Source organism: Talpa europaea (assembly GCF_964194135.1).
Source record: "Talpa europaea genome assembly, chromosome: 6".
Lineage (NCBI taxonomy): Eukaryota > Metazoa > Chordata > Mammalia > Eulipotyphla > Talpidae > Talpa > Talpa europaea.
The window spans coordinates 79391767-79417617 of NC_140072.1; the positions used below are offsets into that span (position 1 = coordinate 79391767).

General features: G+C 39.1%; 1 protein-coding gene across 1 annotated transcript in view; it reads left to right on the plus strand.

Moving 5' to 3' along the window:
* Window positions 1–9882: 9882 nt before the first annotated feature.
* CDADC1 (cytidine and dCMP deaminase domain containing 1) overlaps window positions 9883–25851 on the plus strand; it is a gene marked incomplete at its 3' end in the record, with an annotated part of 43590 nt that continues 27621 nt past the window's right edge. The window contains exons 1-4 of the mRNA XM_084234562.1: window positions 9883–10017; window positions 10772–10869; window positions 21092–21166; window positions 24439–24616. Coding sequence (XP_084090688.1) covers window positions 9936–10017; window positions 10772–10869; window positions 21092–21166; window positions 24439–24616 — 433 coding nt within the window. The 5' untranslated portion in view covers window positions 9883–9935. The remainder of the gene's footprint in view (window positions 10018–10771; window positions 10870–21091; window positions 21167–24438; window positions 24617–25851) is intronic.

Here is a 25851-nt window from a genome sequence, read left to right on the forward strand (position 1 = left end):
CCAAACTGACTGAAAATATCTGAGAGGGTGCCCTAAGTTATTGCCTTTTATTGGTTATTAGCAGAGCAAGTTGTGAGCGCAGGACACTCAGTCATTGAAAGTAAATTTGCCTACAGGTCTCCCACTGAACCCATCGGCCACTGACAACTCACCTGTTGACAGCCTGTCTGACTTCGCCCGCAGCTGTTCTGTGTTCTCCAAGAAGATATTGTGGAAAGTGCTGAGTTTCATAGCTATGTGATTTCTGTGGGATTGAAGTCGCTTGGGCATGACATTTATAATCATTGATTTAATGCCCAAGATTTGAGCTATCAGTTCTTGAAAAATGTTGAAGTTGGGAGAAATGTGGGGAGGAAAAAAATTATAAAGTTCAATGACGTTTCTCACTTAAGTACATCGTATTTAAAGTATATTATTAAAAATCTGTGATGGCTGGTCATGGAAGTTATCCAAAAGTGATAGAATCCATGCACTCACTTGAGAATTTCAGTGTAGATTTTTGTCTTCAGGAAGGAATTAGTTAACCTGTTACCATTCCTTTAAATGGGAGGTTGAGCCATTGTTACCCTCCGGTGCTGCTGCTACTACAGACCTTTGTTTTTCCTGCACCCTAACTGGGCTTTTTAGGTGTACAGGGAACTCGGATTCACAGGCAAGACAACCTGAGTCCATGAACACTGACAACTGATTTGTCTGCTTTTGTCATTTTCTTTGGTGTTTTTTCATGGCAACATCTATTGCCTCATCTTAACTTAATGCATAACCAGAAAACCTGATCTAACTGTAAAAATAGTTATGTGGTTTACCTAGGTAATAGAAAATACTGCTTTTTGTGTGAGGAAAACCAATTTTGTGTAGCTTATTTCAATCTAATAAAATGTGGATTTTGTTTGAAGAAACAAAAATTCACTCCAGAATAGATGAATTATTTAGGTGCCTCCAGTTGAGGAACGCATGATGCACATGCTGATGACTAAGAACATCAATTTTTGTTGTCTGAGTGATGATGTGAGTGTGGTTCACTAGTTTAAGTTGTGAAGACATCATATGTATTGATTTTTAAGGATGGAAACATCAATCTCACTTCATTCTTCTCAAGGTACATTGAACTACAGAATCCTAAAATTTGAATATCCCCGTTAAATACATTTGCATTCCAAAAAAGATATGTCAATTTATAAAAATGCCCAAAATAAGATTAAAGTTAAGTAAATGGGAATAGTAGTGTAGCGGCAGGATGGGCACTGAGCAGAATCTCTATGATTCAAGCAGACGGGTGAAGGAGGAGTCCTGGAGCCCCGGATGGCTTTTCAGGATTTTATTGATCTTTTGCCAGGTACACGGCAGGCAGGGGTGCCGGGGGGCTGGGAGGCTACCAGCCTCCCAGCCCCCAGCGAGTCCTCACTCTTTCTGGGCTCTCCGGCCTTCTGTAGTGGCCTCTGCTCCTCTGCTGGTTCTTTCGCTCTCCCACTCCTTTCGCTCTCCCACTCCTTTCGCTCTGCTGTTCCTCTTTCGCTCTTCCTGTTCCACTGGCGTCCCTGTGACACCGCCCTTATAGGCCCAGTCTCAGCCCAGGTGAACCCACCTATGCATGCCCACACCCGGCTCCAGGTGCCGGCCATCAGGCATGCATTCAGGACCGCAGGGATCCATCATCAATCCTCATGGAGGGCAGAAAAGCCTGACAATTATTTCAATCATTTACCCTACAAGTAGGAATTAAGTAAAAATTAATGTGGGTAAAATTACACCAGGGAGAAAGTGAGGACAAACGATTCATAGCCTGCTGTCTAGTTAGGAAGTTTATATGGTTCATGGGAGACAATTTATCATTTGGTGACTCCAAGAAGACATCTTGTAAGCTAAAAAATCATGTCCTCCACAACCGCCTTTACAGCAAACAGTACTGAAGGTCAATATGGCTTTTTCTTATAATGCCAATTAGAAAAGTTATTCCACACATAGAAAATAATAAAACAGTAATTGCTTGATTTTTTTATTATACATTTTCTATTAGAAAATTATATGCCTGTTTGAATAAAAGCAGGACCTTATCAAATGTGACCGTCATTTGACATTCTGGAGGAATGCAAGTCTGTTGTCATAGTTGCTTTTTTTTCTTTTAAAAACACAACCAATAGAATGAAAACTTACAGCTCTGTAAGATGAAACGTTACTTTACAGAAAATAATTATCAGGATTTTATAACCCCATAGAAAAGTTAATTCCAAAGATGCTATGGTTTAATTGGCCAGAAGAAAGTTAACCAGGCAAATTGTATTTAGGGTTCAGGACAAGCCACCCCAGAATGTACCAGTTAGCCATGGGAGTTATTTTGAACTGGAAACAATCAAGACTTGGCAGTCTTAGGAAAAGCTTTTTAGCTCTCCAACTGGCTAAAAGAAATTTGAAAGGGGAGTAGGCATATACCAGGAAGTGAACTAGTACCAGAGATAACATTCTTGCCCAAGAGACTTGCCTGCATGGCAGGGTAAGCATGTTGTTTGAACATTCGCTGCTCTCATCTCCTTGTGAGTTGCCTTCCTCCCCTTGGAAACCCTGGATTTGAATAGCCTTCCAGTGGCTCTTCCATGATTGCAGGTTTGAGGCCCAGTAGAGTTCTCTGAACTAGCACAGATCTGGGTCAGGAGATCTGAAGCAAGGCCTGAGATTCTGCATTTCTAACAAGCTCCAGAGTGATGCTGATGTTGCTGGTTCAAGGGTTTTAGTTCCCTCATCGATAATCTCTATCATAGAGTTGTTGTGCTGTGATATACACTTATATTCTTCCACTCCTTTCAAACTATGCCTGATTGAACAAATTACTCAATACCTCAGCTCCTATAAGTAGGGAAAACAATAAGAACTGGCTGTCATAGGTTGCTGGAAGGAGTAAATATGCTCACTAGTTAGAACAGAGTCTGGAGCATAGTAAATACGCTCAATAATGTAAGATGTTTCTATTATTACTATCACCATAGTTATAGAAGTTATCTGATGCATACTAGATACTCCGTCAGCATTAGTTACCTCTTAATTCCCTTTCTGTTCTCTCATTCTTGCCCTTTCATCCATCCCTTCTGTTGATTGCTAATGTGTCTAGCTAAAGAAGCTCTTCAGGAATGCTGATTCCAAAATATCCAAACCCTAACCAGAGGGTACCGCATAAACGGTGACCCAAAAGGAGTTTGGACATGGACTATGGTGCCTGGGCTCCTCTGCCCACCCCGCTGGAGGCAGCCTTGTGCCTCAGGGAATGGGCTTGTCAGTCCTTCCCACTTTGTGGGAGCACAGGTGGTTCTGGGGTCCTGGGCATTCTTACTTTGTTGCACATTAATCTAGGTGGCACCAAGTTTACTTTTCTGAGGACACCATTTAGGGAAATATGTAAAAGCCTGAGATGTCATTTCTCCTTGGCAGCACTGCCCTGCACAATGAAGTAAATGTTCCATGAAGGGCATCTGGATTTTGTTTCAGGCTTCTCTTTTCATCCTTGGGGTTTAAGTGCTGCTGGGACCGCTTTCCAAAAATTGTTTAGGAAACCTTAATTTCTGGATTCAGTGGGGTTTATGATTCCATCTTTGCTGAAATGATCAAATGAGGACTAATCCTGTCCACAGGGTGCACTGGTCATCAATAGCACCTCTCAGTCCTACCTTATCTACAGATGCGAAGGAAATGCGGTATGGTCACTGGTCATGGTATACCTTCCATGGACAAGAATAAGAGTGAGTTTGAGGTACATTTTCTTATACTGGCCAAGTATACATCTATTCCAAAAGCCACCAGCATCAACAAATCCAGTGTAGCTATCACATCTTTATGGTCTGCAACACAGGACATCAGCTTGCTTTGCTGTGAAAAGATTCTGTCCAAATAAATATACTGCTTGGACTAATATTCCCAACCACTGGAATAAAGATAGTGAGAGAACATTTTGAACAAATGGGTCAACTTATTATTTCATTCGACTTTAGAAAATATCACATTCAGTTGATTTTTCCAAGCAAATTTCAATAAACATTCAAGGAACAAGTAATTCCAACCGTAGCAACTCTAAAAAAAGGAAAATTGGAAACATTAACTCATTTATGAGACTGGCCTCAACCAAACATCAAAACCAAACAAAAAGACCTGATACTTTTAGGTTGTTTCAAATACTGGTCATTGTGAACAATGCTGCACTGAACACAGAGGTACATATATCTTTTCAAGTTACTGTTTTTCAGATAAAGGAATAGCTGGATCATATATTTCTAAATATTTGGAAAAATCTCCATACTGTTTTCCATAGTGCTACACCAACTTACATTGCCATCAACAATATACAGGGTTCCCTTTTACCTCTACATCTTTGCCAATACTACCTATTTGTTATTCTTCTGCATGTGTCTGAGTTCTGGGGTTTGTTTCTTTTTATAATAGTCATTTTAACTGGTGTGAAATGACATCTCACAGTGGCTTTGATTTACATTTCCCTATAGATAAAGAGTGACAAGCACCTGTTCATGAGTCTGTTGGCCACCTCTGTGCCTTCTTTGGTGAAATGTTTATTTAGATTCTTTGTCCAGTTTTTAAGTTTTTTTTTAAAGATTTATTTATTTATGCATACAAGAACTGGGGTGTAAGCCAGAGGTGCAGGGGATGAGAGGATTCACCAGAGGCAGAATGAGGTGCAGAACAGGTGGATCTACTGAAATACACTGCTGAGGGGAGCACCAGGCAAGGCAGGAAAGATCTGCTGTGCCATGTGGGTTGCTCCCTGGCCAGCCAGGGATCAAACTCATGCTGCAGTGGCTGGCAATAACTTGATTGCACTGTCTTTAATGCCGGCACCACCAGGGAGTCCCTTTAAGTTTTTGTTTGGATTTTTGTTTTGTTTCATTACTAACTTGTAGAAGTTGTTTATAAATCTTGTATATGTCAGGTATGTGACTTGCAAATACCTTCTATCAACAGATGAGTGGGTACAACAAAAGAGACATTAACCAAAACAAAGAGAGGCCTCTGGCTGGTGAGGGAACAACCCACATGGCACAGCAGACCTCGCCTGCTCAGCAGTGTATTTCAGTGGATCTGCCTGTTCTGCTCCCCACTCTCTCCGGTGAATCCTCTCACCTCCTGCACCTCTGGCTTGCATCCCAGTTCTTGTATGCATAAATAATTAAATATTTTTTAAAAAAACAAAGAGACACCCCACTGATTAGGAAAAAATCTTTGCACTCCATACAACTGGTAAGGGACTGATCACAAAGATATACAAAGAACTCACATGACTCAACAAGAACAAAGTAAACAATCAGTTAAGAAATGGGTAGAAGAACTTAAAAGACACTTCTCCAAAGAGGAAATGCAAGTGGCCAACAGACATATTAAAAAATGTTCAACATCCCTTATAATCAGGGAAATTCAAATCAAAATCACAACGAAATATCACCTTACACCAGTAATAATGGCACATATCAAAAAAAAAAAAAAACAAAAACAAACTAGCAACAACAAATATTGGCAAGGATGTGGTGAAAAAGGAACTCTCCTACATTGCTGGTGGGAGTGCAAACTGGTCCAATCACTATGAAAAGCTGCGTGGAGGTTCCTCAGTCTACTAAAAATGGAGCTACCACATGACCCAGCAATTTCACTCCGCGATCTACCCAAAGGACACAAAAACATTCATTCAAAAGAATACATGCTCCCCTATGTTTATTGCAGCACTATCCATAATAGGTAAAACCTGGAAACAAAAATGCCCAAAAATAGATGACTGGATCAAGAAGATGTGGTACATACACACAATGTATTACTACTCAGCTATTAAAAAAAGAGTTGAAATTTTACCATTTGCAACAATATGGCCAGACCTTAAAGGGATTATAAATGAAATAAGATGGAGGAAAAAAATACTGTATGATTTCACTCATAGGTCGATGATAAAGAAATAAAGCAAATGAACAACCAAAACCAAAACAAACCCTTAGATTCTGAAAACGGAATGATGGTTACAAGAGGAGAAGGGGGGTGAGAGGTGGGTAAACAGCGAAGGGGGCCAACTGTATGGTGTTGGATAGAAATTCAACTATCAGTGGTGAACATAATGTAGTATATTCAGATAGTGAAATATAGTGCTGTGCACCTGAAACTTATAAAGAAACCAATAAAACAAACAATTAGATAATGAGAACACAATGGTGTTCACCAAAAGGAAAGTTGGCTGGGGAGTGTGCAAATCAGGTAAAAGGGGTCAACTGTATGGTGGTTTCTGGAAATTAGAATGTTGGTGGAAATCACAATGAAACATAAACAGATGTCAAATTATAATGTTCTACATCTTTATATAATTTATAAACCAATATTACTTCAATAAAATTTTAAAATGTAAAAATAAGATTATGATAAGTTATACACTAATAATACATACATTAACACAGATTTGAAAATCTTAAATAAAATATTAACAAATGTAATAATACATGGCAAAGATGGGTCTATCAAGGGAACACAAGGTTGGTTTAACATTAGAAATCTGTTAATAAAATTCACCACGTTGGGCCTCCCGGGTGGCGCAGCGGTTGAGAGCTGGGTTGCGAAGCTGCCCGCAGCCTCTACAGCGCTGGTTCGATCATGGCCAGCTGGCTAGGGTCCCACATGGCGCGCAGACGTCTCCGGCTGCCTGCTGCTTCCCTCAGCAGTGTACTTCTTCTGTCTGACTGTTCTGTTCCCCGCTCTGGCTCTGGTGAATCCTCTCACCCTCCTGCGCATCTGACCTGTACCCCCGTTCTTGTATAAATAAATTAATAAATCTTTAAAAAAAACCAATAGAAATAAAAGGTAACTTACACAGCTATCAAAAGGCTAAGGCAAAAAAAAAATCACCAAAAACATACTTTAACAAAAAAAAAAAATACTTCAACATTTAGCATTCAAATGGCTTCCTTCAAAATCCAGAACAGGAAAAGATACCAGTTACCACTAGCTCTATTCAGTATTTCCCTGGCCATTCTGGAGTACAGTATGACTTGAAAATGATATAAAAGGTTTGAGGGTCAGAGAGATATAAAACGCATTATTGCAGATGATAGCATTTCAATCTATAATACAAAAGAAATAAACAGTAAATAAATATAATAAAAACAGATAAAAATAAACTTAAAATAGTATTTATTTTAAATAAAAATAGTATTAGAATACATAAAAGTTTAGCAAGATTTCTCAATAAAAGACAAATATATTAAAAAGCATCTACATTTCTATATACTACCCACAAATATTTACAAATGTGAAAAAAATCATTTACAATAGAAACAAAAAAAAGATCAAATCATACTACTATGCAAAATCTTTGTGAAGAAAAATTACAAAATCTTTTAAAAAGTAAACATACCATGTTCATACAGATATACCAAATTCAGGGATAGAAAGCTTACATATATCTCAAATAGATCTATAAATTCAATGCCCTTACAATCAATATTCCAGTGGACTTTTTTGAGGAATTTGACAATATTATTCTAACTTACATAAAGATTAATGGACCAAAAATAGCCAAGATATTCCTGAATAAAGGTTTTTTGGGGTAGTGGTGGTAGTAATAAACCAATGATATACCAGAAACAAACTCACATGTATTTGGAAATCTGGTGTATGACAGAAGTGATCTTACAGCTCAATGAGGAAATAGTGTTATGATAACTGATTATCCAAATTAAAAGTAAAATTGGGTCCCTACCTCACACAATGCAAAAAAAATGAACTGTATGCTATAGAAGGCTATAAAGTGAAAAAAAAAAAAACTTATGACTTTTAGAGGAAATATAAATGATTATCTTTATAATGTGGGATAGAATAGACATTTTAAAAAATACAAAACCAAAATTCATTAAAGAAAATTATTGGTATGTTTGCCACACAAAGAGCTGTGCTCTGAAAGATATAAGTAAAAAAGAAAGTGGCAAACTGGGAGAAAATATTTACCATAAACACACCCAACCAAAAATAAGCATCCAGAATATATGAAGAATGCTTACAACAAAATAAGAAATGAGAACAACCAAATAGAAAAATGGTTAACGGGTATTTATTCAGAGAGGGAAAATGTATGGCCAATCAACATGAAAGAAGATACTCAACCTAGGAGAAATCACGGAAAGTAAAAGACATACGATACCATTTTATGCCAACAAAACTGATAAACATTAAAAGCTTGACAACAGAAAGATTAGTAGGGATCCAGAACTATACAAATTGGTCCAATCTCTTTGGAAAACTCTTTAGCATTATCTGGTAAACTTGTCAGTAACAAACCAACATTTCAATTCCTAAGAAGAGTCCCTTAATTTTTTTATATATATATTTTAGAGATTTATTTATTTATACAGGAGCTGAGGTACAGGTCAGAGGCATGGGAGGGTGAGAGGATTCACCAGAGACAGAGTAGGGAGCAGAACAGGCAGACTGACTGAAATACACTGCTGAGGGGAGTTGCAGGCAAGTCAGGAGAGGCCTGCTGTGCCATGTGGGTAGCTCCCTCGCCAGCTGGGACTCGAACCCGTGCTGCAGAGACTGCAGACAGCTTCATGGCACTATGCTCAACCCGCTGCACCACTGGGGAGGCCCCCTTAATTTTTTATATGAGCAACAAGGAGATATATACCAAAATGTTTACAGTACCATTCCATTGTTTGCAATAGCAAAATTCTGGAGAGGGTCCCAAATATCCTTCCACTTAAACATGCATTATTAGGCTATATAGCCACAATGAAGCACTATACAGTAGTGAAAAGTAATGATAAAAGCCATATTCAACACGTGCTTTATACTTGATTTATGTTACAAAATGAGATATTTTAACGTTCAGTTTTTGCTTTGAAAAAGCAGTTCTTGTATTTTGTTATTTGTCATTATTTCAAGTTGTAATAACCGAAAGGACTGGTATTAGCTCTGAGCTCTGAGTGACTGGGAGAGTTTCATTTTGAGTCAAGCATGTGAAAATTAAATAAGGAAACCTTAAATAAAATCGGGGTCAGGAAGACCTGTAGAGGGAGCTCGCATACATTATCACTCCCCATTATTCACTGTTTGTCCTAACAGGAAGTAGGTTACCCTTAAACTCCCAAACAAGGAAATCATCTGCTCCAAGGTTATTTTATTCTGCCCAGCAACAGCGCCACCAGCGAGAAGCACCACAGCCCAGCTAACTAGCACCATCTGGACTCTAGCTCTCCTCCAATGAACTTTTTTTTTTTGAACAGTCTCTCCCCTCTCCCCCTTTTATCCTACACAAGCAAGCTCCCTGATCTTATTAGTTGTTATTATTTTGGATTTGCTAAACCAGTGCACAGCATACATATCATATCTTCCAGGACGACTTGCTACATTCTCCTACCTTTCTCATAATCACAGTTTATGTCTTAATGTCCTCATGTATTTGATAAGCAGAGCACCGCTACGGTGGTCTCCTGGCATTAGTTCCCCAGGACCGTTCAATCTTTAAGAACAACCTGGGCCGTGGGGCTCCCGCCCACTTGGCCGCGCACCTCCACCTCCATTCTGTAAGACTTTGACCGTGACAGACGGGGCTGGTTTCCGCTTCTATTCTCTGCTCTCTGACCAAAGCTCAAGTCTGCACAGTCGTCACCCTATCAGAGTTTGTGCACCCTGAGACTTCCAGCCAAGACATCTTCGAGGGACCTCCCCTCGACAAAACCAGTAAGAAATGCCTAACCCAGGACTCAAAGGCTATGTCTCACAGCCTTAAGCAGGCGCGTGGACGCCCGGCTAGACGTCACATGAGCGCCGGAAGTGGCGGGCCAACTTTACGTCATCTGACTGCGCGGAATTGGCGGTTGCTGGGTGGAGGCCAGGGGTGGAGTCGTTGGGGCTAAAATCATGCCTGACAGTGAGAGGTTTCCTGAGCACCAGAAGCCGCTAGGGTTGGGATGAAAGAAGCAGAGCAAATGCAAAACCTGGAGAGCGCGGGGGCCGGGCGGTCAGTCGGCACCCAGACTGGAAGCATGACGGGTGAGTGCCCGGGACCTGTTTCCGCTCCCGCCGCCTTCGCTCTGCGGGGTATCTCTCCCGCGGTTTAACTCCGGATTCCTTTGTCCGCCCCTCTAGGTCTACTTTTCCGCTCCTGGATGTCTCTTACGAGCTTGGGTGATTCCAATCTTCGATCGCTGGTACTCCTTCGCCAGGCCGCCCCTATACTTTTGAAGTCGAGCTCACTGTCCCCCTTTGCTTTTTCTTCCAGGACATAGAACTGGGATCTCCGTGATCGACGAGCCTGAAAATTACCCAACTCGTGCTTTAGGCTTGATTTCCAAATTAACAGTACTCAACACTTTCTTATATTTCAACTGTTTTACTCTCAAAGCTCACTACATTTGTAGTATCGTGTTCTAAACGCTACCCTTGTTGCAACACCTCAGCACAGTCGGAAGAAATGCGTGCTCTACGATAATATCAAATATAAGGACTTTTCATAACTTACTTTGGGTCGTTTTCACAGCAAGAGACATCAGTTGCACCATTTTTTTTTTCCTGCCAGGTGCAAGAGGGCGCAACTTTGGCATTGCAAGGAGCAGGAGAATGTTGCCTGGGAGATTGAAACCAACTTCCTTCTAGAAAGTCTTTGATTCTGTTGTTCTCTAATCCTTTTTTCTCTGCCTCCTGCCAAAGCACCTGAGCTAAGGTTGCAACGCCCAGGTGGCATTGAGCTTAATTCTTATTTTCATAATTCATAATAATTTTATGGTGTTTGCCTTCTCTTTTGTAGGTCAAATACCAAGGCTTTCTAAAGTCAACCTTTTCACTCTGCTTAGTCTCTGGATGGAACTATTCCCAACAGTAGAAGCCCAAAGACAGAAATCTCAGGTATTATTTGTTTTCTCAGATCTTTTTTTCCATTAGAGAAGCAATGGTGTAATTTTTGTTTTGTTGCTCCAGTTTCTGTCACACTTAAACACAAACTCAACAAACCTTAAAATGTTCAAAATACTTCCATGGTTTAATGTGTAATACATAGTTGTAATACATAGTTGTAATAGCTCCCTTTCCAGTCTAAGAATATAGTTTTCCTCTCAGACTGCCAAGTTTAGCAACATATAATGGTATTTATATGTATGGCCAATTAGATTATTGACTATGCCACATTATCACTCAGTTGTATCCTATTAGTGCTTCATCTAGTTTGTTTTTCCCTCCACCATTGAACTGTAAATTTCATGAACATAGAGATGATATCTTATTTTTTGGATCTCAAAAGAGATGATAAGATAGGTTAGGAATGTATGTAAGAAAATCATAAGAGTCAATATAGTGGAAGTGTGTGCATCTTTTCTTTCTACTTCAGGGGAGCAAGGTGCTATGTTCTCACTTTACTGTATGATTAAATTGGCATGGTGCCAGGTTTTCACCATTTTGGTTTAGTAGATGTGGAAGTTTAGTGTGTTGTCATTTTTTTTAGGGAACCAATATATTGTGAAAAATAACTTAAGCATTTAAAACATTTTTGAAAACAGGAAAACGGGGGGGCCTCCCTGGCGGTGCAAGGGTTAAGCACTGCACTATGAGGCAATCGTAGCCTCTGTAGCACAAGTTTGATCCCCAGCCGGCCAGGGAGCTACCCACATGGCTCAGCAAACCTCTCCTGTCTCACCCGATGCTCCCCTTAGCAGTGTGTTTCAGTCTGCCTGCCTGTTCTGCTCCCCACTCTGTGTCCGGTGAATCCTTTCACCCCTCAAACCACTGGCCTGTACCCCAGGTCTGGTATATGTAAATAAATCTTTAAAAAAAAAAAAAAGGCAAAGATGACTTTCACCATTCTAGAAATATCACTTTTAGCATTTGGTACTTCAGTCTTTTTTTTTTAAACACAGGTTTTTTTCCCCCTCTCTCATAAAATTGTAATTATATTCTGCATATGTTAATTAAAATTTCCAACTTGCCAATAATGCTGCAGACAGGTTGCCTTAAATTTTCCACAGAAGGACTTTTTGTAATTACTTAAATTCCCACAGTGCTCTTACAAGCATAATCTTAATCATAATCTTATCTTCTCTTTTTTCCCCCATACCTTCTTTACTCTGAATGAGGTTGTACACTTCTCACTGGAGATAAAAAAGAAAAGATTTAGTCATTGTTTTCAATGGAGAGAGAAACTTGATATTTAAAAAATTAAGTCCAAATTAGATGGCAGGCTGAAGTACAAAGTTTAAGCAGAGATATTATCAAGACTGAAGCCTGGGCCTCCTTGTGGTGCAAGGGGTTAAGATGCAACCTATGAAACTGTCCGCAGTCACTGCAGCACAGGTTCAATCCCCGATCAGGGAGGTACTCACATGGCACAGCAAACTTCTCCTGACTCGTCCGCTGCTCCCTTCAGCAGTGTATTTCAGTAGATCCACCTATTCTGTTCCCCACTCTGTCTCTAGTGAAGCCTCTCACCCTCCCCCACACACACACCTCTGGCCTGTACCCCAGTTCTTGTATACATAAATAAATCTTTTAAAGAAAAAAAAAAGATGCAACCTATGAAGCTCGCCACAGCCACTGCAGCACAAATTTGATCCCCTGCCAGGGGGAGATACCCACATGGCGCAGCAGACCTCTCATGCCTTGCCCGCTGCTCCCCTCAGCAGTATATTTCAGTCCATCTGCCTCTTCTGTTCCCCACTCTGTCTCTGGTGAATCCTCTCACCTCCCCACACCTCTGGCCTGTACCCCAGTTCTTGTGTGCATAAATAAATAAATCTTTAAAAAAAAAAAGACTGGGTCCTCCCTGATGGTGCTGGGGGTTGAGCGCAGCACTGTGAAGCTGTCCGTGGCCTTTGCAGTGCGAGTTCGATCCCCGGCCGGCCAGGAGCAACCCACATGGCCCAGCAGACCTCTCCTGTCTTGCCCACTGCTCCCCTCAGCAGTTTATTTCAGTACATCTGCCTGTTCTGCCTCCCGCTCTCTCTGGTGAATCTTCTCACACCCTGCAACTCTGGCCTGTACCCCACTTCTTTTTATTTATTTATTTTTAAGATTTATTTATTTATACAAGAACCGGGGTACAGGCCAAATGTGTGGGAAGGTGAGAGGATTTACCAGAGAGAGTAGAGCGGGGAACAGAACAGGCAGACTGAAGAAAAACACTGCTGAGGGGAGCAACAGTGAGACCGGAGAGGTCTGCCCTGTGGGATTCTCACAGGCTGGCCGGGATTGAACCCACCAGATTGAACCCGCACTACAGAGGCTGTGGACAGCTTCACAGTGCAGCGCTCAACTGCCTGCGCCACCAGGGAGGCCCTACCCCACTTATTGAAAAAAAAAAAAAACTCATGCCTGAGGACCAGACTCTACATGGAGAAGTTAAGGATGGATTCACAGAAGAGTTTGCTTTTGCCCTGCGACATGAAGATTAAAGACCTATTTGCCAACCAGAGGAACTCCTTTGGAAAAAACTCCACCAAAGAAAAACTTTGAAAGAGAGAACTTGTGTTTCTTGTGTCAGAAGTTGGAGGGAGGGAGGATCCTCCCTGGTGGCACAAGGGGTTAAGACGCAGTAATATATGTTTACTTTAAGTAACGGAAGAGCCAGGATAGCAGAGAATTGTGATTCAGGGGTCATGTCCTGAGGATGGACAAAGGTAAGGGCATGGGGAGTTTTTATAAAAAGAAAAAGCAGCATAAAGTCATGATGAGGTGAAGGAGTCACAAGGCAAAATGGCATGGTGGAAGATAAAAGTATGCAAACCGTCACTTTTATCAGTCCGCTCAAAGTGGATATTCTTATACTTATTTCTTGGAAAGTTATCAATTTGGTCCAGTCCAGAGGTTTGGTTTCAGTTGAAAGAGGAGAGCAAGTGTTTTTTTTGTTTTTGTTTTTGTTTTTCTATAGCCTACTCTGGTCCTTTTATAAAAGGACTCCAGTGATGTCAACCTTACATATGCATTTAAGGGCCCTTCATGGCTTTTCATGGCTTGATAGCCCATGTGTTGTTAGCCCGGAATAAGATGTCATTGTCTGATATATTACTGTTTATTTATCCATTCACCTAGTGAAGGAATCTGGATGCCTCTAAGTGATAGCAGTTATGAATGCAGCAGCTCTAAATATCCATATGCAGGTTTTGTGTGACATAAATTTTTACCTCCTTCGGGTAAATACTGACAAGCATGATTGTGAAGGTGTATGGTAAGGGTATGTTTAGTTTTGTGAAAAATTCCAGTCTTTCAAAAAGACTGTGCTATTTTATATTCACATTAAAAATAAATGAGTTTGGGACCTCCCCGGTGGCGCAGTGGTTAAGCGCTGGGTTGCGGAGCTGCCCGCAGCCTCTGCAGCGCCAGGTCGATCCCCGGCCACTGGGTGAGGGTCCCACATGGGGCGCAGACCTCTCCTGCCGCCCGCTGCTCCCCTCAGCAGTGTACTTCGGTCTGCCTGTTCTGTTCCCTGTTCTGGCTTTGGTGGGTTCTCTCGCCCTCCCGCGCTTCTGACTGTACCCAGTGCTTGTATAAATAAATAAATAAATCTTTTTAAAAAAACACATTTTTAAAAAAATAAATAAATAAATAAATGAGTTTGTGTTGTTGGTCATCATTGCCAGCATTTGTGCGGTCATTGTTCTAGATTTTAGCCATTCTCCTAGGTATGTAGTGGTATCTCTCTCTCTCTCTCTTTTTTTTTTTTTTTAAGATTTATTTATTTGTTTGTTTATTTATTTATTTATTTATTTATTTATACAAGCACTGGGTACAGTCAGAAGCGCGGGAGGGTGAGAGAATTCACCAGAGCCAGAGCAGGGAGCAGAACAGGCAGACTGATGATATACTGCTGAAGGGAGCAGCGGGCGGCAGGAGAGGTCTGCGCGCCATGTGGGACCCTTGCCTGGTGGCCGGGGATCGAAACTGCGCTGCAGAGGCTGTGGGCAGCTTTGCAACCCAGCGCTCAACCGCTACGCCACCGGGGAGGCCCTCTCTTTTTTTTTTTTTTTTTTTTTAATTTGCACTTTCCTGATAAAGGATATGGTGCATCTTTTCATATGTTTATATATCTTCTTTGATGAGATTTCTATGGCCCAATTTTTAATCTGGTTGTTTATTGAATTTTAAGAGTTCTATTTTGTATTTTGGATAATAGTCTTTATCAGATGTGTCTTTTTGCAAATATTTCCATACAGTCTGTGACTTCTCATTCTTGAAGTTGTTTTTTGCAGAGCAGGTTTTAATTTTAACAAAGTCTAGCTTATCATTGATTTCTTTTCTGTATCATATCTTTAATTTTCTATCTAAAATGTCTTTGCTGCCCAAAATCATCTAGGAGTTCTCCTATGTTATCTTTTTTTTTTTTTAATTGTGTTATTTTTTTATTGAGGTAACATTGGTTTACAATACTGTATATGATTTAGGGGCATAGATTGACACTGTTCAGATATATGTTGCTATACCACTCCCACCACCAAAGCACTCATAATCCTCCACCATAGTCCAATTGACCCCCTCCTACTTTTCCTTCCAACCCCCCCACCTCCCTCTTCTGCCCCTCTCCTTTGTTAACTTCTAAGAGTTTAATAGTTCTACATTTTACATTTGCATTTATAGTCCATTTTGAGTTAATTTTTGTGAAAGGTAAGGTCTGTGTATAGATACATAATTCACTTTTCATGTTAAAATGATATCTCTTGGAATATTTTTCTCCTCCAGTTCCTGTGTGAAGTGTTTAATGGATAATAATATATTACTTAAAATATTACATTTTTTTCTCCTTTTTCTCAGCCACTCTCCTAACTACCAGCCTTGCTACAAATATTATTAATGACTTTGAGAAAACTGTTTATTTCCTTCATGGTTTGAAGTCCTTTGTTCTTTCTACTTGTTGATAATTTAACAGTTTTTTATCAAAGTAAAATTCCAAGCTGTTGGGGGTTTTGGTTTTGGTTTTTTTTTTTTAATTAGTTTTTTACAGATAAAAATTTGTCTAGAAGAGACAGATTTAAAATAAATGTCTAGAGATTTAAGACCTTTTAAAAGTGCATTATAAAAGCTGGGCTTTACTGTGGAAAAGGAAGGCATTCTGTCATTTGTGACAATATGGATGGACCTTGAACACATTATGCTTAGTGTGATAAATCACACAGAGTAAGACAAGTAGTAGATGATATTACTTATATATGGATTCTATACAAGCTAACCTCATGAAAACAGTGGTTACCGGGGCTAAGGAGTATAAAGACAGGGTAAATGTTTTAGGGTACAAACTTAGAAGTAGAAAATAAAACCTAGAGATCTAGTGCACAGTATAGTGAATATAGACAACCATATTGTATTAAGATCATCAAACTTGCTAAGAGGCTACAATTTAATTATTCCAACTGCTAAAAAGAAAGGATAATTATGTGATGTAAGGTGTTCATTATTGTTGCAATAGCAGTCATATTACAAAACATAAATATCAGGGCCTCCCCTGGTGGCGCAGCGGTTGAGCGCTGGACTGAAGCTGCCCGCAGCCTCTGCAGCGCAGGTTCAATCCCCAGCCACCTGCGAGGGTCCCACATGGCGTGCAGACCTCTCCTGCCACCCACTGCTTCCCTCAGCAGTGTACTTCAATCCTTCTGCCTGTTCTGTTGTATAAATAAATAAATAAATAAATCTTTAAAAAAAAATCAGATAATATACTGTATACTTTAAATTTACATGTTTTATACCAAATGTTTCAGTTATCTTTTCAGAAATTGAATAGTAATTTTGAAGCTTTTTTTTTTTAATATCAAGATTTGACTTCATTTTAATTCATATATGGCAGGAATGCATTCTGTGCTGATTTTTTTTTTTAAGATTTATTTATTTATTTATTTATTTATTTATTTATTTATTTATTTATTTATTTATACAAGCACTGGGTACAGTCAGAAGTGCAGGAGGGTGAGAGAATTCACCAGAGCCAGAGCGGGGAGCAGAGCAGGCAGAAGGACCGAAGTACACTGCTGAGGGGAGCAGCGGGTGGCAGGAGAGGTCTGTGCGCCATGCGGGACCCTCCTCCGGTGGCCGGGGAGCAGCCGGGGATCGAACCGGCGCCACAGAGGCGGGCAGCTTCGCAACCCAGCGCTCAACAGCTGTACCACTGGGGAGGCCCTGTGCTGATTGTTTTTTGATAGACAAGCACATTAAAGTAAATAATTCCAGTATAGTGTGTGATGTTCATAGGATTGAGTAAGATATTAGTAGAGGAAAAATGTTCTTTAACATAAGATAATAAGTTTATTTCACTTAAATTGTTTATTCTGCTTTTGCTATACCATAAAATTCACAGAAGCTCTGAGATATAATTTGACATGTAATTGTATTGGACACATTGTTTTTGACATTATCAACCTCTTGTCTTTTTAAAAATAAATTAAATTAAAATTTTTTGTGTTCCCAAAGTAATATACATGATTGTTATTTAGAAAATAATAAGAAAAAAATTTCCTTATAATTCTGCCACCCAGAGACTGACATTTTCATGCTGTTTCTCACTCTTATCTTATTTCCTTTACTCATTTGAGATCCTTTAATTCTAAATCCTGCTCCTTTTTTTGGCAGGAAATAACTTTAAGTTTCTTTGCTATTATAATATTGCAGGCACAATTTACCCTAATGGTTTTAAGAGTAGCCAGTGTTTTTTAGTTAGCGTGCCTGGCTTCAACTCCTGGTTCCACCTTTTAGTAACTGTATAATCTTGGTTATTTGTGGAATTCTGTGTATTGTGTGGTCTTTACCCTGTATGGCTCTCTCTTGAGGATTGTTCAGCAGAACAGACATTGACTATGGAGAGTAGAATTTTAAAGAATTCAATCCCAAACTAAATAAATGAGTGGAAGAGAAACTAATTGAAAATTTTGGAATAGAAATCAAGTACTATTGAAAACAACTGTCATTTTAAAACTCTCCTACTGCTTCAGGTTTTTTTTTTTTTTTTTTTAGGTCTTAAACATTTTTTTTTTATTGTTATATTCCCCATACAATTGCAGCCCCCCCATTCTGACCCCAATCCCTCCCCTCCCGCCCCCGCCCCCCTAAAAGTGTCTCTGGTTCATAGTTTTTTGTTGATTTTGATTTTCACTTTCTTATAGTTATTCATTTTCCTGGTCCCTTATTTAAGTTTTCTAGATTCCTGCTATGAGTGAGACCATCCGGTATTTTTCTTTTTCTTTTTGGCTTATTTCGCTGAGCATGATCCCTTCCAGCGCCATCCATGTTGCTGCAAATTGCATGTGTTTATCTTTTTTGAATGCTGAGTAATATTCCATGGTGTATATGTACCACATCTTCTTGATCCAGTCATCTATTTTTGGGCATTTGGGTTGTTTCCAAAGCTTAGCTTGCTTCAGGTTTTTAATTTTAGTGAGGTAACATTTTTCTGAATTACCTGCATATTTTATTTTATTTTATTTATTTATTTATTTATTTATTTATTTATTTATGCAAGCACTGGGTACAGTCAGAAGCGCGGGAGGGTGAGAGAATTCACCAGAGCCAGAGCGGGGAGCAGAGCAGGCAGAAGGACCGAGGTACACTGCTGAGGGGAGCAGCGGGCGGCAGGAGAGTTCTGCGCGCCATGTGGGACCTCCTCCGGTGGCCAGGGAGCAGCTGGGGATCGAACCGACACTGCAGAGGCTGCGGGCAGCTTCGCAACCCAGCGTTCAACCACTGTGCCACTGGGGAGGCCCCTGAATATTATTTTAATAAAATTTAGAATAACCACATTATTTCCTCATTTTTCTCTATACATAATATATTGTTCCTTTGTCCCAACTCTTCTCACTCTGTCAACTGGTCCCTAAATTTCACATGAAAGACCTCACTGTCCTTTTTCTGTACAGAAGCAATGTGGTTAAGTCAATGAATTTGAGGCCCAGATCCTGGCTTATCCATTTATTAGCTATGAGACCATGGGTGAGTTATTTAATCTCTCTCAGCCAAAATTTCCTCATTATAAATGGAAATAGTAACAGCTACTTTGTAAGGTTGTGAGAATTAAATGAGATCATTTAGGACCTGGTAGGACTTGGTAAACAGCTAACAAATGTGAGATACTGCTATTATACCATATAATTACCATCACTACTACTACCATCCACACCTCTACCATTTCACTACCAGTGTCACCACTTCTCCGTTTCCTGTTTTGCTTGAGTAGCAACCTCATTCACACACAAAATTTGGCTTTTCTTGAAAACTCAGAGGTTACTTCTTTTCTCGCACCCAGCACTTGTTTCATTAAGACTAAGAGGTCAATATTCAACAGGTTTCCCATTCCCGATTTCAAACTTTCTCCAATTTATTACATAGTCTCTCTACTTGGTAGTAGGCAGAATTCTGCTAAATCACCCTGTCTTAATCATCTACTTACTTCTTAGTCACTTTTCTATGCTCATAAATCATAAGCTTTAATGTTACATTCTGGTCAGCTAAGTCTATGGCTGGCATATAGTAGGGGTTCAATAAATTTTTGTTGAATTAATAAGTGAATAAGTTTGGCAGGTGTTCAGTAAGTATTTGTTGAGTTGATCAAGGAATTTGACAGCTGGCTCAAAACTGTTTTTACAGAAGACCTATAGATACCTCTATATTGGTGTCCTATTGCTGCTGCAACAAATTACCACAAAGTTGATGGCTTACACCAACACACTTATCTATGATTCTGGATATCAGAAGTTTGAAATGGGTGTCATTGGGCTAAAATCAAAGTGTCAGCAGGACTGGTGCTTCTAGGGCTCTAGGGGAGAATCTGTTTCATTGCCTTTTGCAACTTCTAGAAGCTGTCCACATTCCTTAGTTCTTGAACTCCTTCCTCTTCAAAGGCCTCAATGACTGGCCAAGTGTTCTCAAAGTTGCATCATTCTGGCACTGGTGCTATCCCTCTTTCACTTATAAGAACCCTTATGATTACATTGGGCCCACTGAAATAATCCAGGATAATTGCTCTATCTCAAGGTCAGATGATCAGCAGCCTTAATTATATAATTTTTATCTGCAACTTTAATTCCTTGCCATGTAACATGAACTAGCTCCAAGCTCCAGTTATTGGGACAGGGAGGTCTTTGGAAGACCATTATTCTACCTGCCATAACCTATATATATTTGCTACATGGTTCCTTATCTTTGAAATTCCAATTAATTTACCTCTATTTCCCGTTAGTCCTTCATAGCCATCGCCACACTCTGGACTGCATTGCTCAAAACTTCCCTAGCCCTGAAATCTTAAACTAGAGATTTTTATTTTCTAGCTACAATTTTTAGTACTTCTATATTTTGAAAGACTATGCAGGAGTGGGCCTCCCTGGTGGCACAGGGGGTTAAGACGCAGCCTATGAAGCTGTCCACAACCTATGCAGCATGAGTTCGATCCCCAGCTGGCCAGGGAGCTACCCACATGGCGCAGCAGACCTCTCCTGACTCGCCCGCTGCTCCCATCAGCAGTGTACTTCGGTCGATCTGCCTGTTCTGTTCCCCATTCTGTCTCTGGTGAATCCTCTCACACACACCCCCCACCCCTCTGACCTGTACCCCAGCTCTTGTATGCATAAATAAATAACTCTTAAAAAAAAAAAAGACTATGCAGGAGTCAGATTATAAAGGGTAAGTAGCCTGAACTCGAACAATTTAGGAAATTAGTTCAGAATTTAATTAAGAAAAAAATGAATGACCTAAACCTAAAACTAAGGAAACCAACCTTTAAATAGTAAATATTGAATTAATAATGTCTTTTTTATTGATTAAACATTTTTATGTTCTTTGTTGTTCATTTTTGTATACTACTTGATTTCTCCCCTCAGGTATAGTCCCCCTAAATCTCCCACCACCACTAAATATCTCATGAACTGTCACCATAGTCCCTTGTGCTCTTCCCCCCCTTGTATTGACCCTTCCTCTTGCACCTCCCCTACTATATGCCTCAGATGTATAGTTAGCTTGTAAGTTATCTTCTTTTTTGACCCTTTGCTTTCCCTATATTCCTCCTATAAATGAAACCATTATTTTTCTTTTACCTTCTGACTTATTTCACTGAGCATGGTAATATCTCTTATGTACTAATCTTTTTCTCCCCCTTTCTTCTGCTTTTAATTAGGAAAAGGAAGAGGGAAAACACGGACCCTTAGAAGATAATGAAGAGATGACCAGAGTATTTACTGACAAAAAGCAGGTGAATTTTTATGATCTTTTTAAAAAGACATATGTACTCAAAATACAAAGCAAAAAGGAAAAGTATAAAACCCAGAGTCCCTCAGATACTCATGTTCCCATTTGTATTTCCAAAGGAGTTTCTTGCGTATTTTTCTAAAAATTTTCTATGCATTTACAAGTCTATACATCTTTCCTATTTAATGTGTTTATAGATGGGATTATTCTATAATATGCTTCTATATCTTGCTTTTTTTTTTTTAATTTTCAAATTTTAACTCTTGGCACATTCCCATCTAGGTCAGATAAATGAGAAGCATTCTGTGGTTCTCTCAAACTATAAAACATATTGCTATTTTTGCCACGAATGCAAAGCCCTAACTGCTTTTTACCCTGGCCATTTCTCAGAGTTGTGTTTGAAACAAGCAACCTTGACGGTTGAGATAATATCTCCCTCTGGGACAAAGAACAAGTTTGCTTACTATTGCAATAAAACAACAGAATCCCCAGGCTCAGTGTTCCTCTCCTACAATGTACCTGACTTCCTGTCTAGGAAGCCATCTGGGCCCATCTGTATTACCCCAATAGGACTTGTGGTCAAGGGAACCATCATAAACATGATGATTGACTGCTTAATAAAGTTCTGTGTCTCTGACCCCAGTATATCATGTCTTTTAGCATCCTTGAAATATTGATGCATACTTAACTAGCTTGAGAATAGGGTACTCTCCAAGCCCAGACTTGACAAGATAAACTTTGTTGTTTTTAATATTGCATAGTATTTCCTTGTTACCTTAATCTTTTGAGTTTTCCAGAGATTCTGATTCATTGGGTGTGGAATGGAGACTAAGCTTATGTATTTTGAAAATGTTACCTTGATGATTCTGATGTACATTCCTGGAGATTTCGTGATTCGTTCTGAGAGTGAGTCTCTAAAATGCCCAACAATGACATAGAAATAATTTATCTCAGAATATTTAGATGTTTTTAATTATAAGAAAAGCTAAGGGAAAGAAATAGTGAATCACCATTTAAGTAAATATGCTAGTTCTTATGCAAAACAGATTGCCCTCTTTTATGTAAGTTTTAATGTAAACCTATAACTCGGATTCATAGATGACTTGCCAAGATGCTAGTGAAGTGAAGCAAAATTAGAATCCAGAACGGTGATTCACTGAAAAGATTCAGTCGCAATAAGTGGACCTACCAAAATGGGATGTATCTAGACTTTTATTTGCTTTGTTTTGTTAAATTTAAGTTTGGGATGGAAAAATCTCTGTCTCAAACTTGATACTTTGTCCTTAGCTAAAAACAAAATGTAAAAAAAAAAAAAAAAAAAACTCTGGACAAAAAAGTGCTAAACTTGGCCTAAAAGACTGTTTTAATAAAAAATAAATTGATGAATATGCTTCTTATTTATTAGGAGACAATTTTTTAAAGTCTTTTGTGGTCAGGGTTTTCCTACCTTATTTCTGTCTACTTAAATACATAGAAAATCTAAAGTTAAAAACATTCAATTGCAGGCCATTTTCATTGGTCACAATTGGCTCAATTTAGTAAAATGAGCTCTAACCCTCTGAGATTTTTTTGAGAAAGCCTCATCAGTTCTTTTCCAAAGTGACAGGTGTTTGTTTGTTTGTTTGTTTTAAAGATTTATTTATATAAGAAATGGGGTACAGGCCAGAGGTGCGGGAGGGTGAGAGAACTCACCAGAGAGAGCGGGGAGCAGAACAGGCAGACGGACTGAAAACACCGCTGAGGGGAGCAGCGGGCGAGACAGGAGAGGTCTGCTGCGCCATGTGGGTAACTCCCTGGCCAGTCGGGAATCGAACACATGCTGCAGAGCCTTTGGACAGCTTCACAGCGCTGCACTCAATCTGCTGCACCACTGGGGAGGCCCTGTTTTTATTTTTATTTTTAACTTGCTGGGAACATTCAGAAGTAGATGCTAACATATGCTAACATTTGTATTTGAGGAACATGGAACTTTCAAAAATTTTGGAATGGGAAGGGAAAGGGTCCACAAATTCAAGGTTAATTTAAAACTTATTTTTAAAGCCAATATAGATAGGTTTTTCATGTCTTAGCTGTATTTTGGATATATATTTTGTAAAGGCAGGTTTTTGTATTCCTTTTAAATGTCCATGTAGCTTGTAAACTCAGAAAAGGAATTCTATAACATCTTTTCTCTAGGCATTTCACAATGGGTATTAATCTCCATAGTTTTAAACATGTATGCTCATAACTGAAATTGAAGCTTGCTTATTTTCAGTAATATAATTTGGCTCTGGTTTGATTTTTAATGTGATTTCAATTCTGTTGTCTCTGAGTACAATAAATACCCTATTCTTAGCCCAGTTTCCCTTTTTATATTGTAGCAACTAGCCCTGAACCCAAGATTCAGGCTTACATTTCCTTACTTCAGAGTCTTTTGCTGCAATAACAGCGTAGACTATCTTTGCCTTACATGGAAGTGATTTTTACTTTTTTGATTAATATTTGTGTAAGTTAGGACTCTTTAAGTTCAGAGTAACAACTCTTTTACATCTCAGCCAATGGCTAGCCTCCAGGGCTTAAAGCAGGGTCAGCCCAGTCCCCACTGATGGGTGGGGTGCTGCTGAGATAGTTCAAGCTCACCCTCTAGCTTTAACTTGTCTCTTCCTTTCAGACACCTGAGGGTATGACTCTCTTTTTTAAAGCTTGTCTATACATTTAAAAGGAACCTTTTTTTTTTGGTCATAAATAATCTATATATTTGTAGGAGGTGGAACTTAACCATATTAGATAAATTGTCATAATGCTAAAAATTGGTAGAGCCAGTTTTTAGAAAGAAGTTGAGAATTATCTTTATTTTAGTATTTAAAATACTTTAAATTGAAAATAGCTTCTGCTTTAGTCTTGCCTTTTAGCGTCTGTAGGTCTTTCAGAAGCTCATGTAAATTCCCTGAACTTCACTTATCCATGTGTAAAATCAGAGGGTTTTCCACTTTTTTCTTTACTATCACTTAGAGGCTTAAACCTAAATAGTCCTATACTGGATGCTTTAAGAAACAAGTCAAATTGACTTGGTTCTTGCCCATTACTAGGTTAAACTGAATTTACTTTTCACTAGGACAAACTAATAATAATACTTTAGACATTCAGAAATATTTTTGGACTTAATGAGAAATGTGCTTTTATTCAATGTGTTCAGATAAAGATAAACAAAGCTTTAATTTTTCAATATATCAAGATTTATCCATGATATGATTGTTAAATGTAACTGATAAGTGATTACTTTGTATCTTAATGTAGGTGAAGAAAACTGGGCTTGTGGTGGTGAAGAACATGAAAATTGTTGGTCTCCACTGTTCTAGCGAAGATTTACATGCTGGGAAAATTGCTGTTATTAAACATGGGTCGAGGCTGAAAAACTGTGATCTTTATTTTTCCAGAAAACCTTGTTCCGCTTGTTTGAAAATGATTGTAAATGGTAAGTGCAGATAAGGCTTTGTTGGGGTTAATAGCATTTATCTGAGAGTAATCAATAGGAACAAATTACTTAAATACTGCAGAGATAATTTAGAAATATAAATATATTTCAGTTTGATACACTGTAAGAAGAGTCAGAAAACATGGATTTTGGTCTCAGCTCTGGCACTAACATGTTATATGACTTCACTCTGTTATTAGACTAATGATAGCTGTTGTTAAAAGATGAAGTGAGGAATATTAAAACTTTTAGTTGTTTATTTGAACAAAATCTGTTCAACTCAGACAGCATCCAATGTAGCTGATAGAAAGGAGCTCCAAAGAACTGTACAAAGACTTACAGGCAGAAGAGAGGAGGAATGAGGAAATTATACTAGGCAAAAAATCTGCTTGGTTGTTTTAAGGTTACTTTCCGTTAGGGTATGGCCGTAACTTTTCAGGTAGGTTACCCAGCTAGTGCTGGGAATCAGGCAATCCCCTACTGACCAGTTTAAGATTCCTTTTCTGGGAGTGCTGACTTACAATTAAGTCTCAGCTTGGTGATGCAAGTCTTAGCATGAGAGACTTCATTTTGGCTTGTTGGTTTGTTGTTAACACTGTTGAAACAAATATATCCCCAAATTTCTGTGGCTTAATATGCTAGATATGTATCATCCATGTAGTAGTCCATTGCAAGTATTGCTGAATGGCAGGCAGTTCTTCCCCATGAGGTAGATTCATAGGTCTAGACCCTTCTTTATTCTGCTACTGCCATCCCCTAGTTGATAGTATAGAAGGCATACCTACTTCTTAAGAAACTTGATATGGAAGTTTCTGTTCACTTCCTTTATGGGAACTGTCATTGCTGGACAGCTATCTCCCAAAGACTAGTCTACACTTTGGAAGGTGGAACACAAACTATTAATGTATAGCTATCCATCTCTGCCACACCAGGCCACGCACTAAACCAACTTGCACTTAAGATTCTATTTTACACCCAGGTAAGTATGCAGACCATTCTCCCATTTAAATAAATATTTTTTTATGTATACACTGTGCTATTGTGATTTAGGGTACAAAATATATATTTGGCATGGAACAGCTACAACTCAGAATTTCCTAAGTGACAAGAGCAATAAATGTCTTTTGTTACTCAATACAAGCCCCTTTCAGCCACACCTAAGGTAACTTTTAGAGCGCCCCTCAGGATGGGGAATGGTTGCTGGGGAGACCAATCAGGTGGTTAGAGGGTTGCAA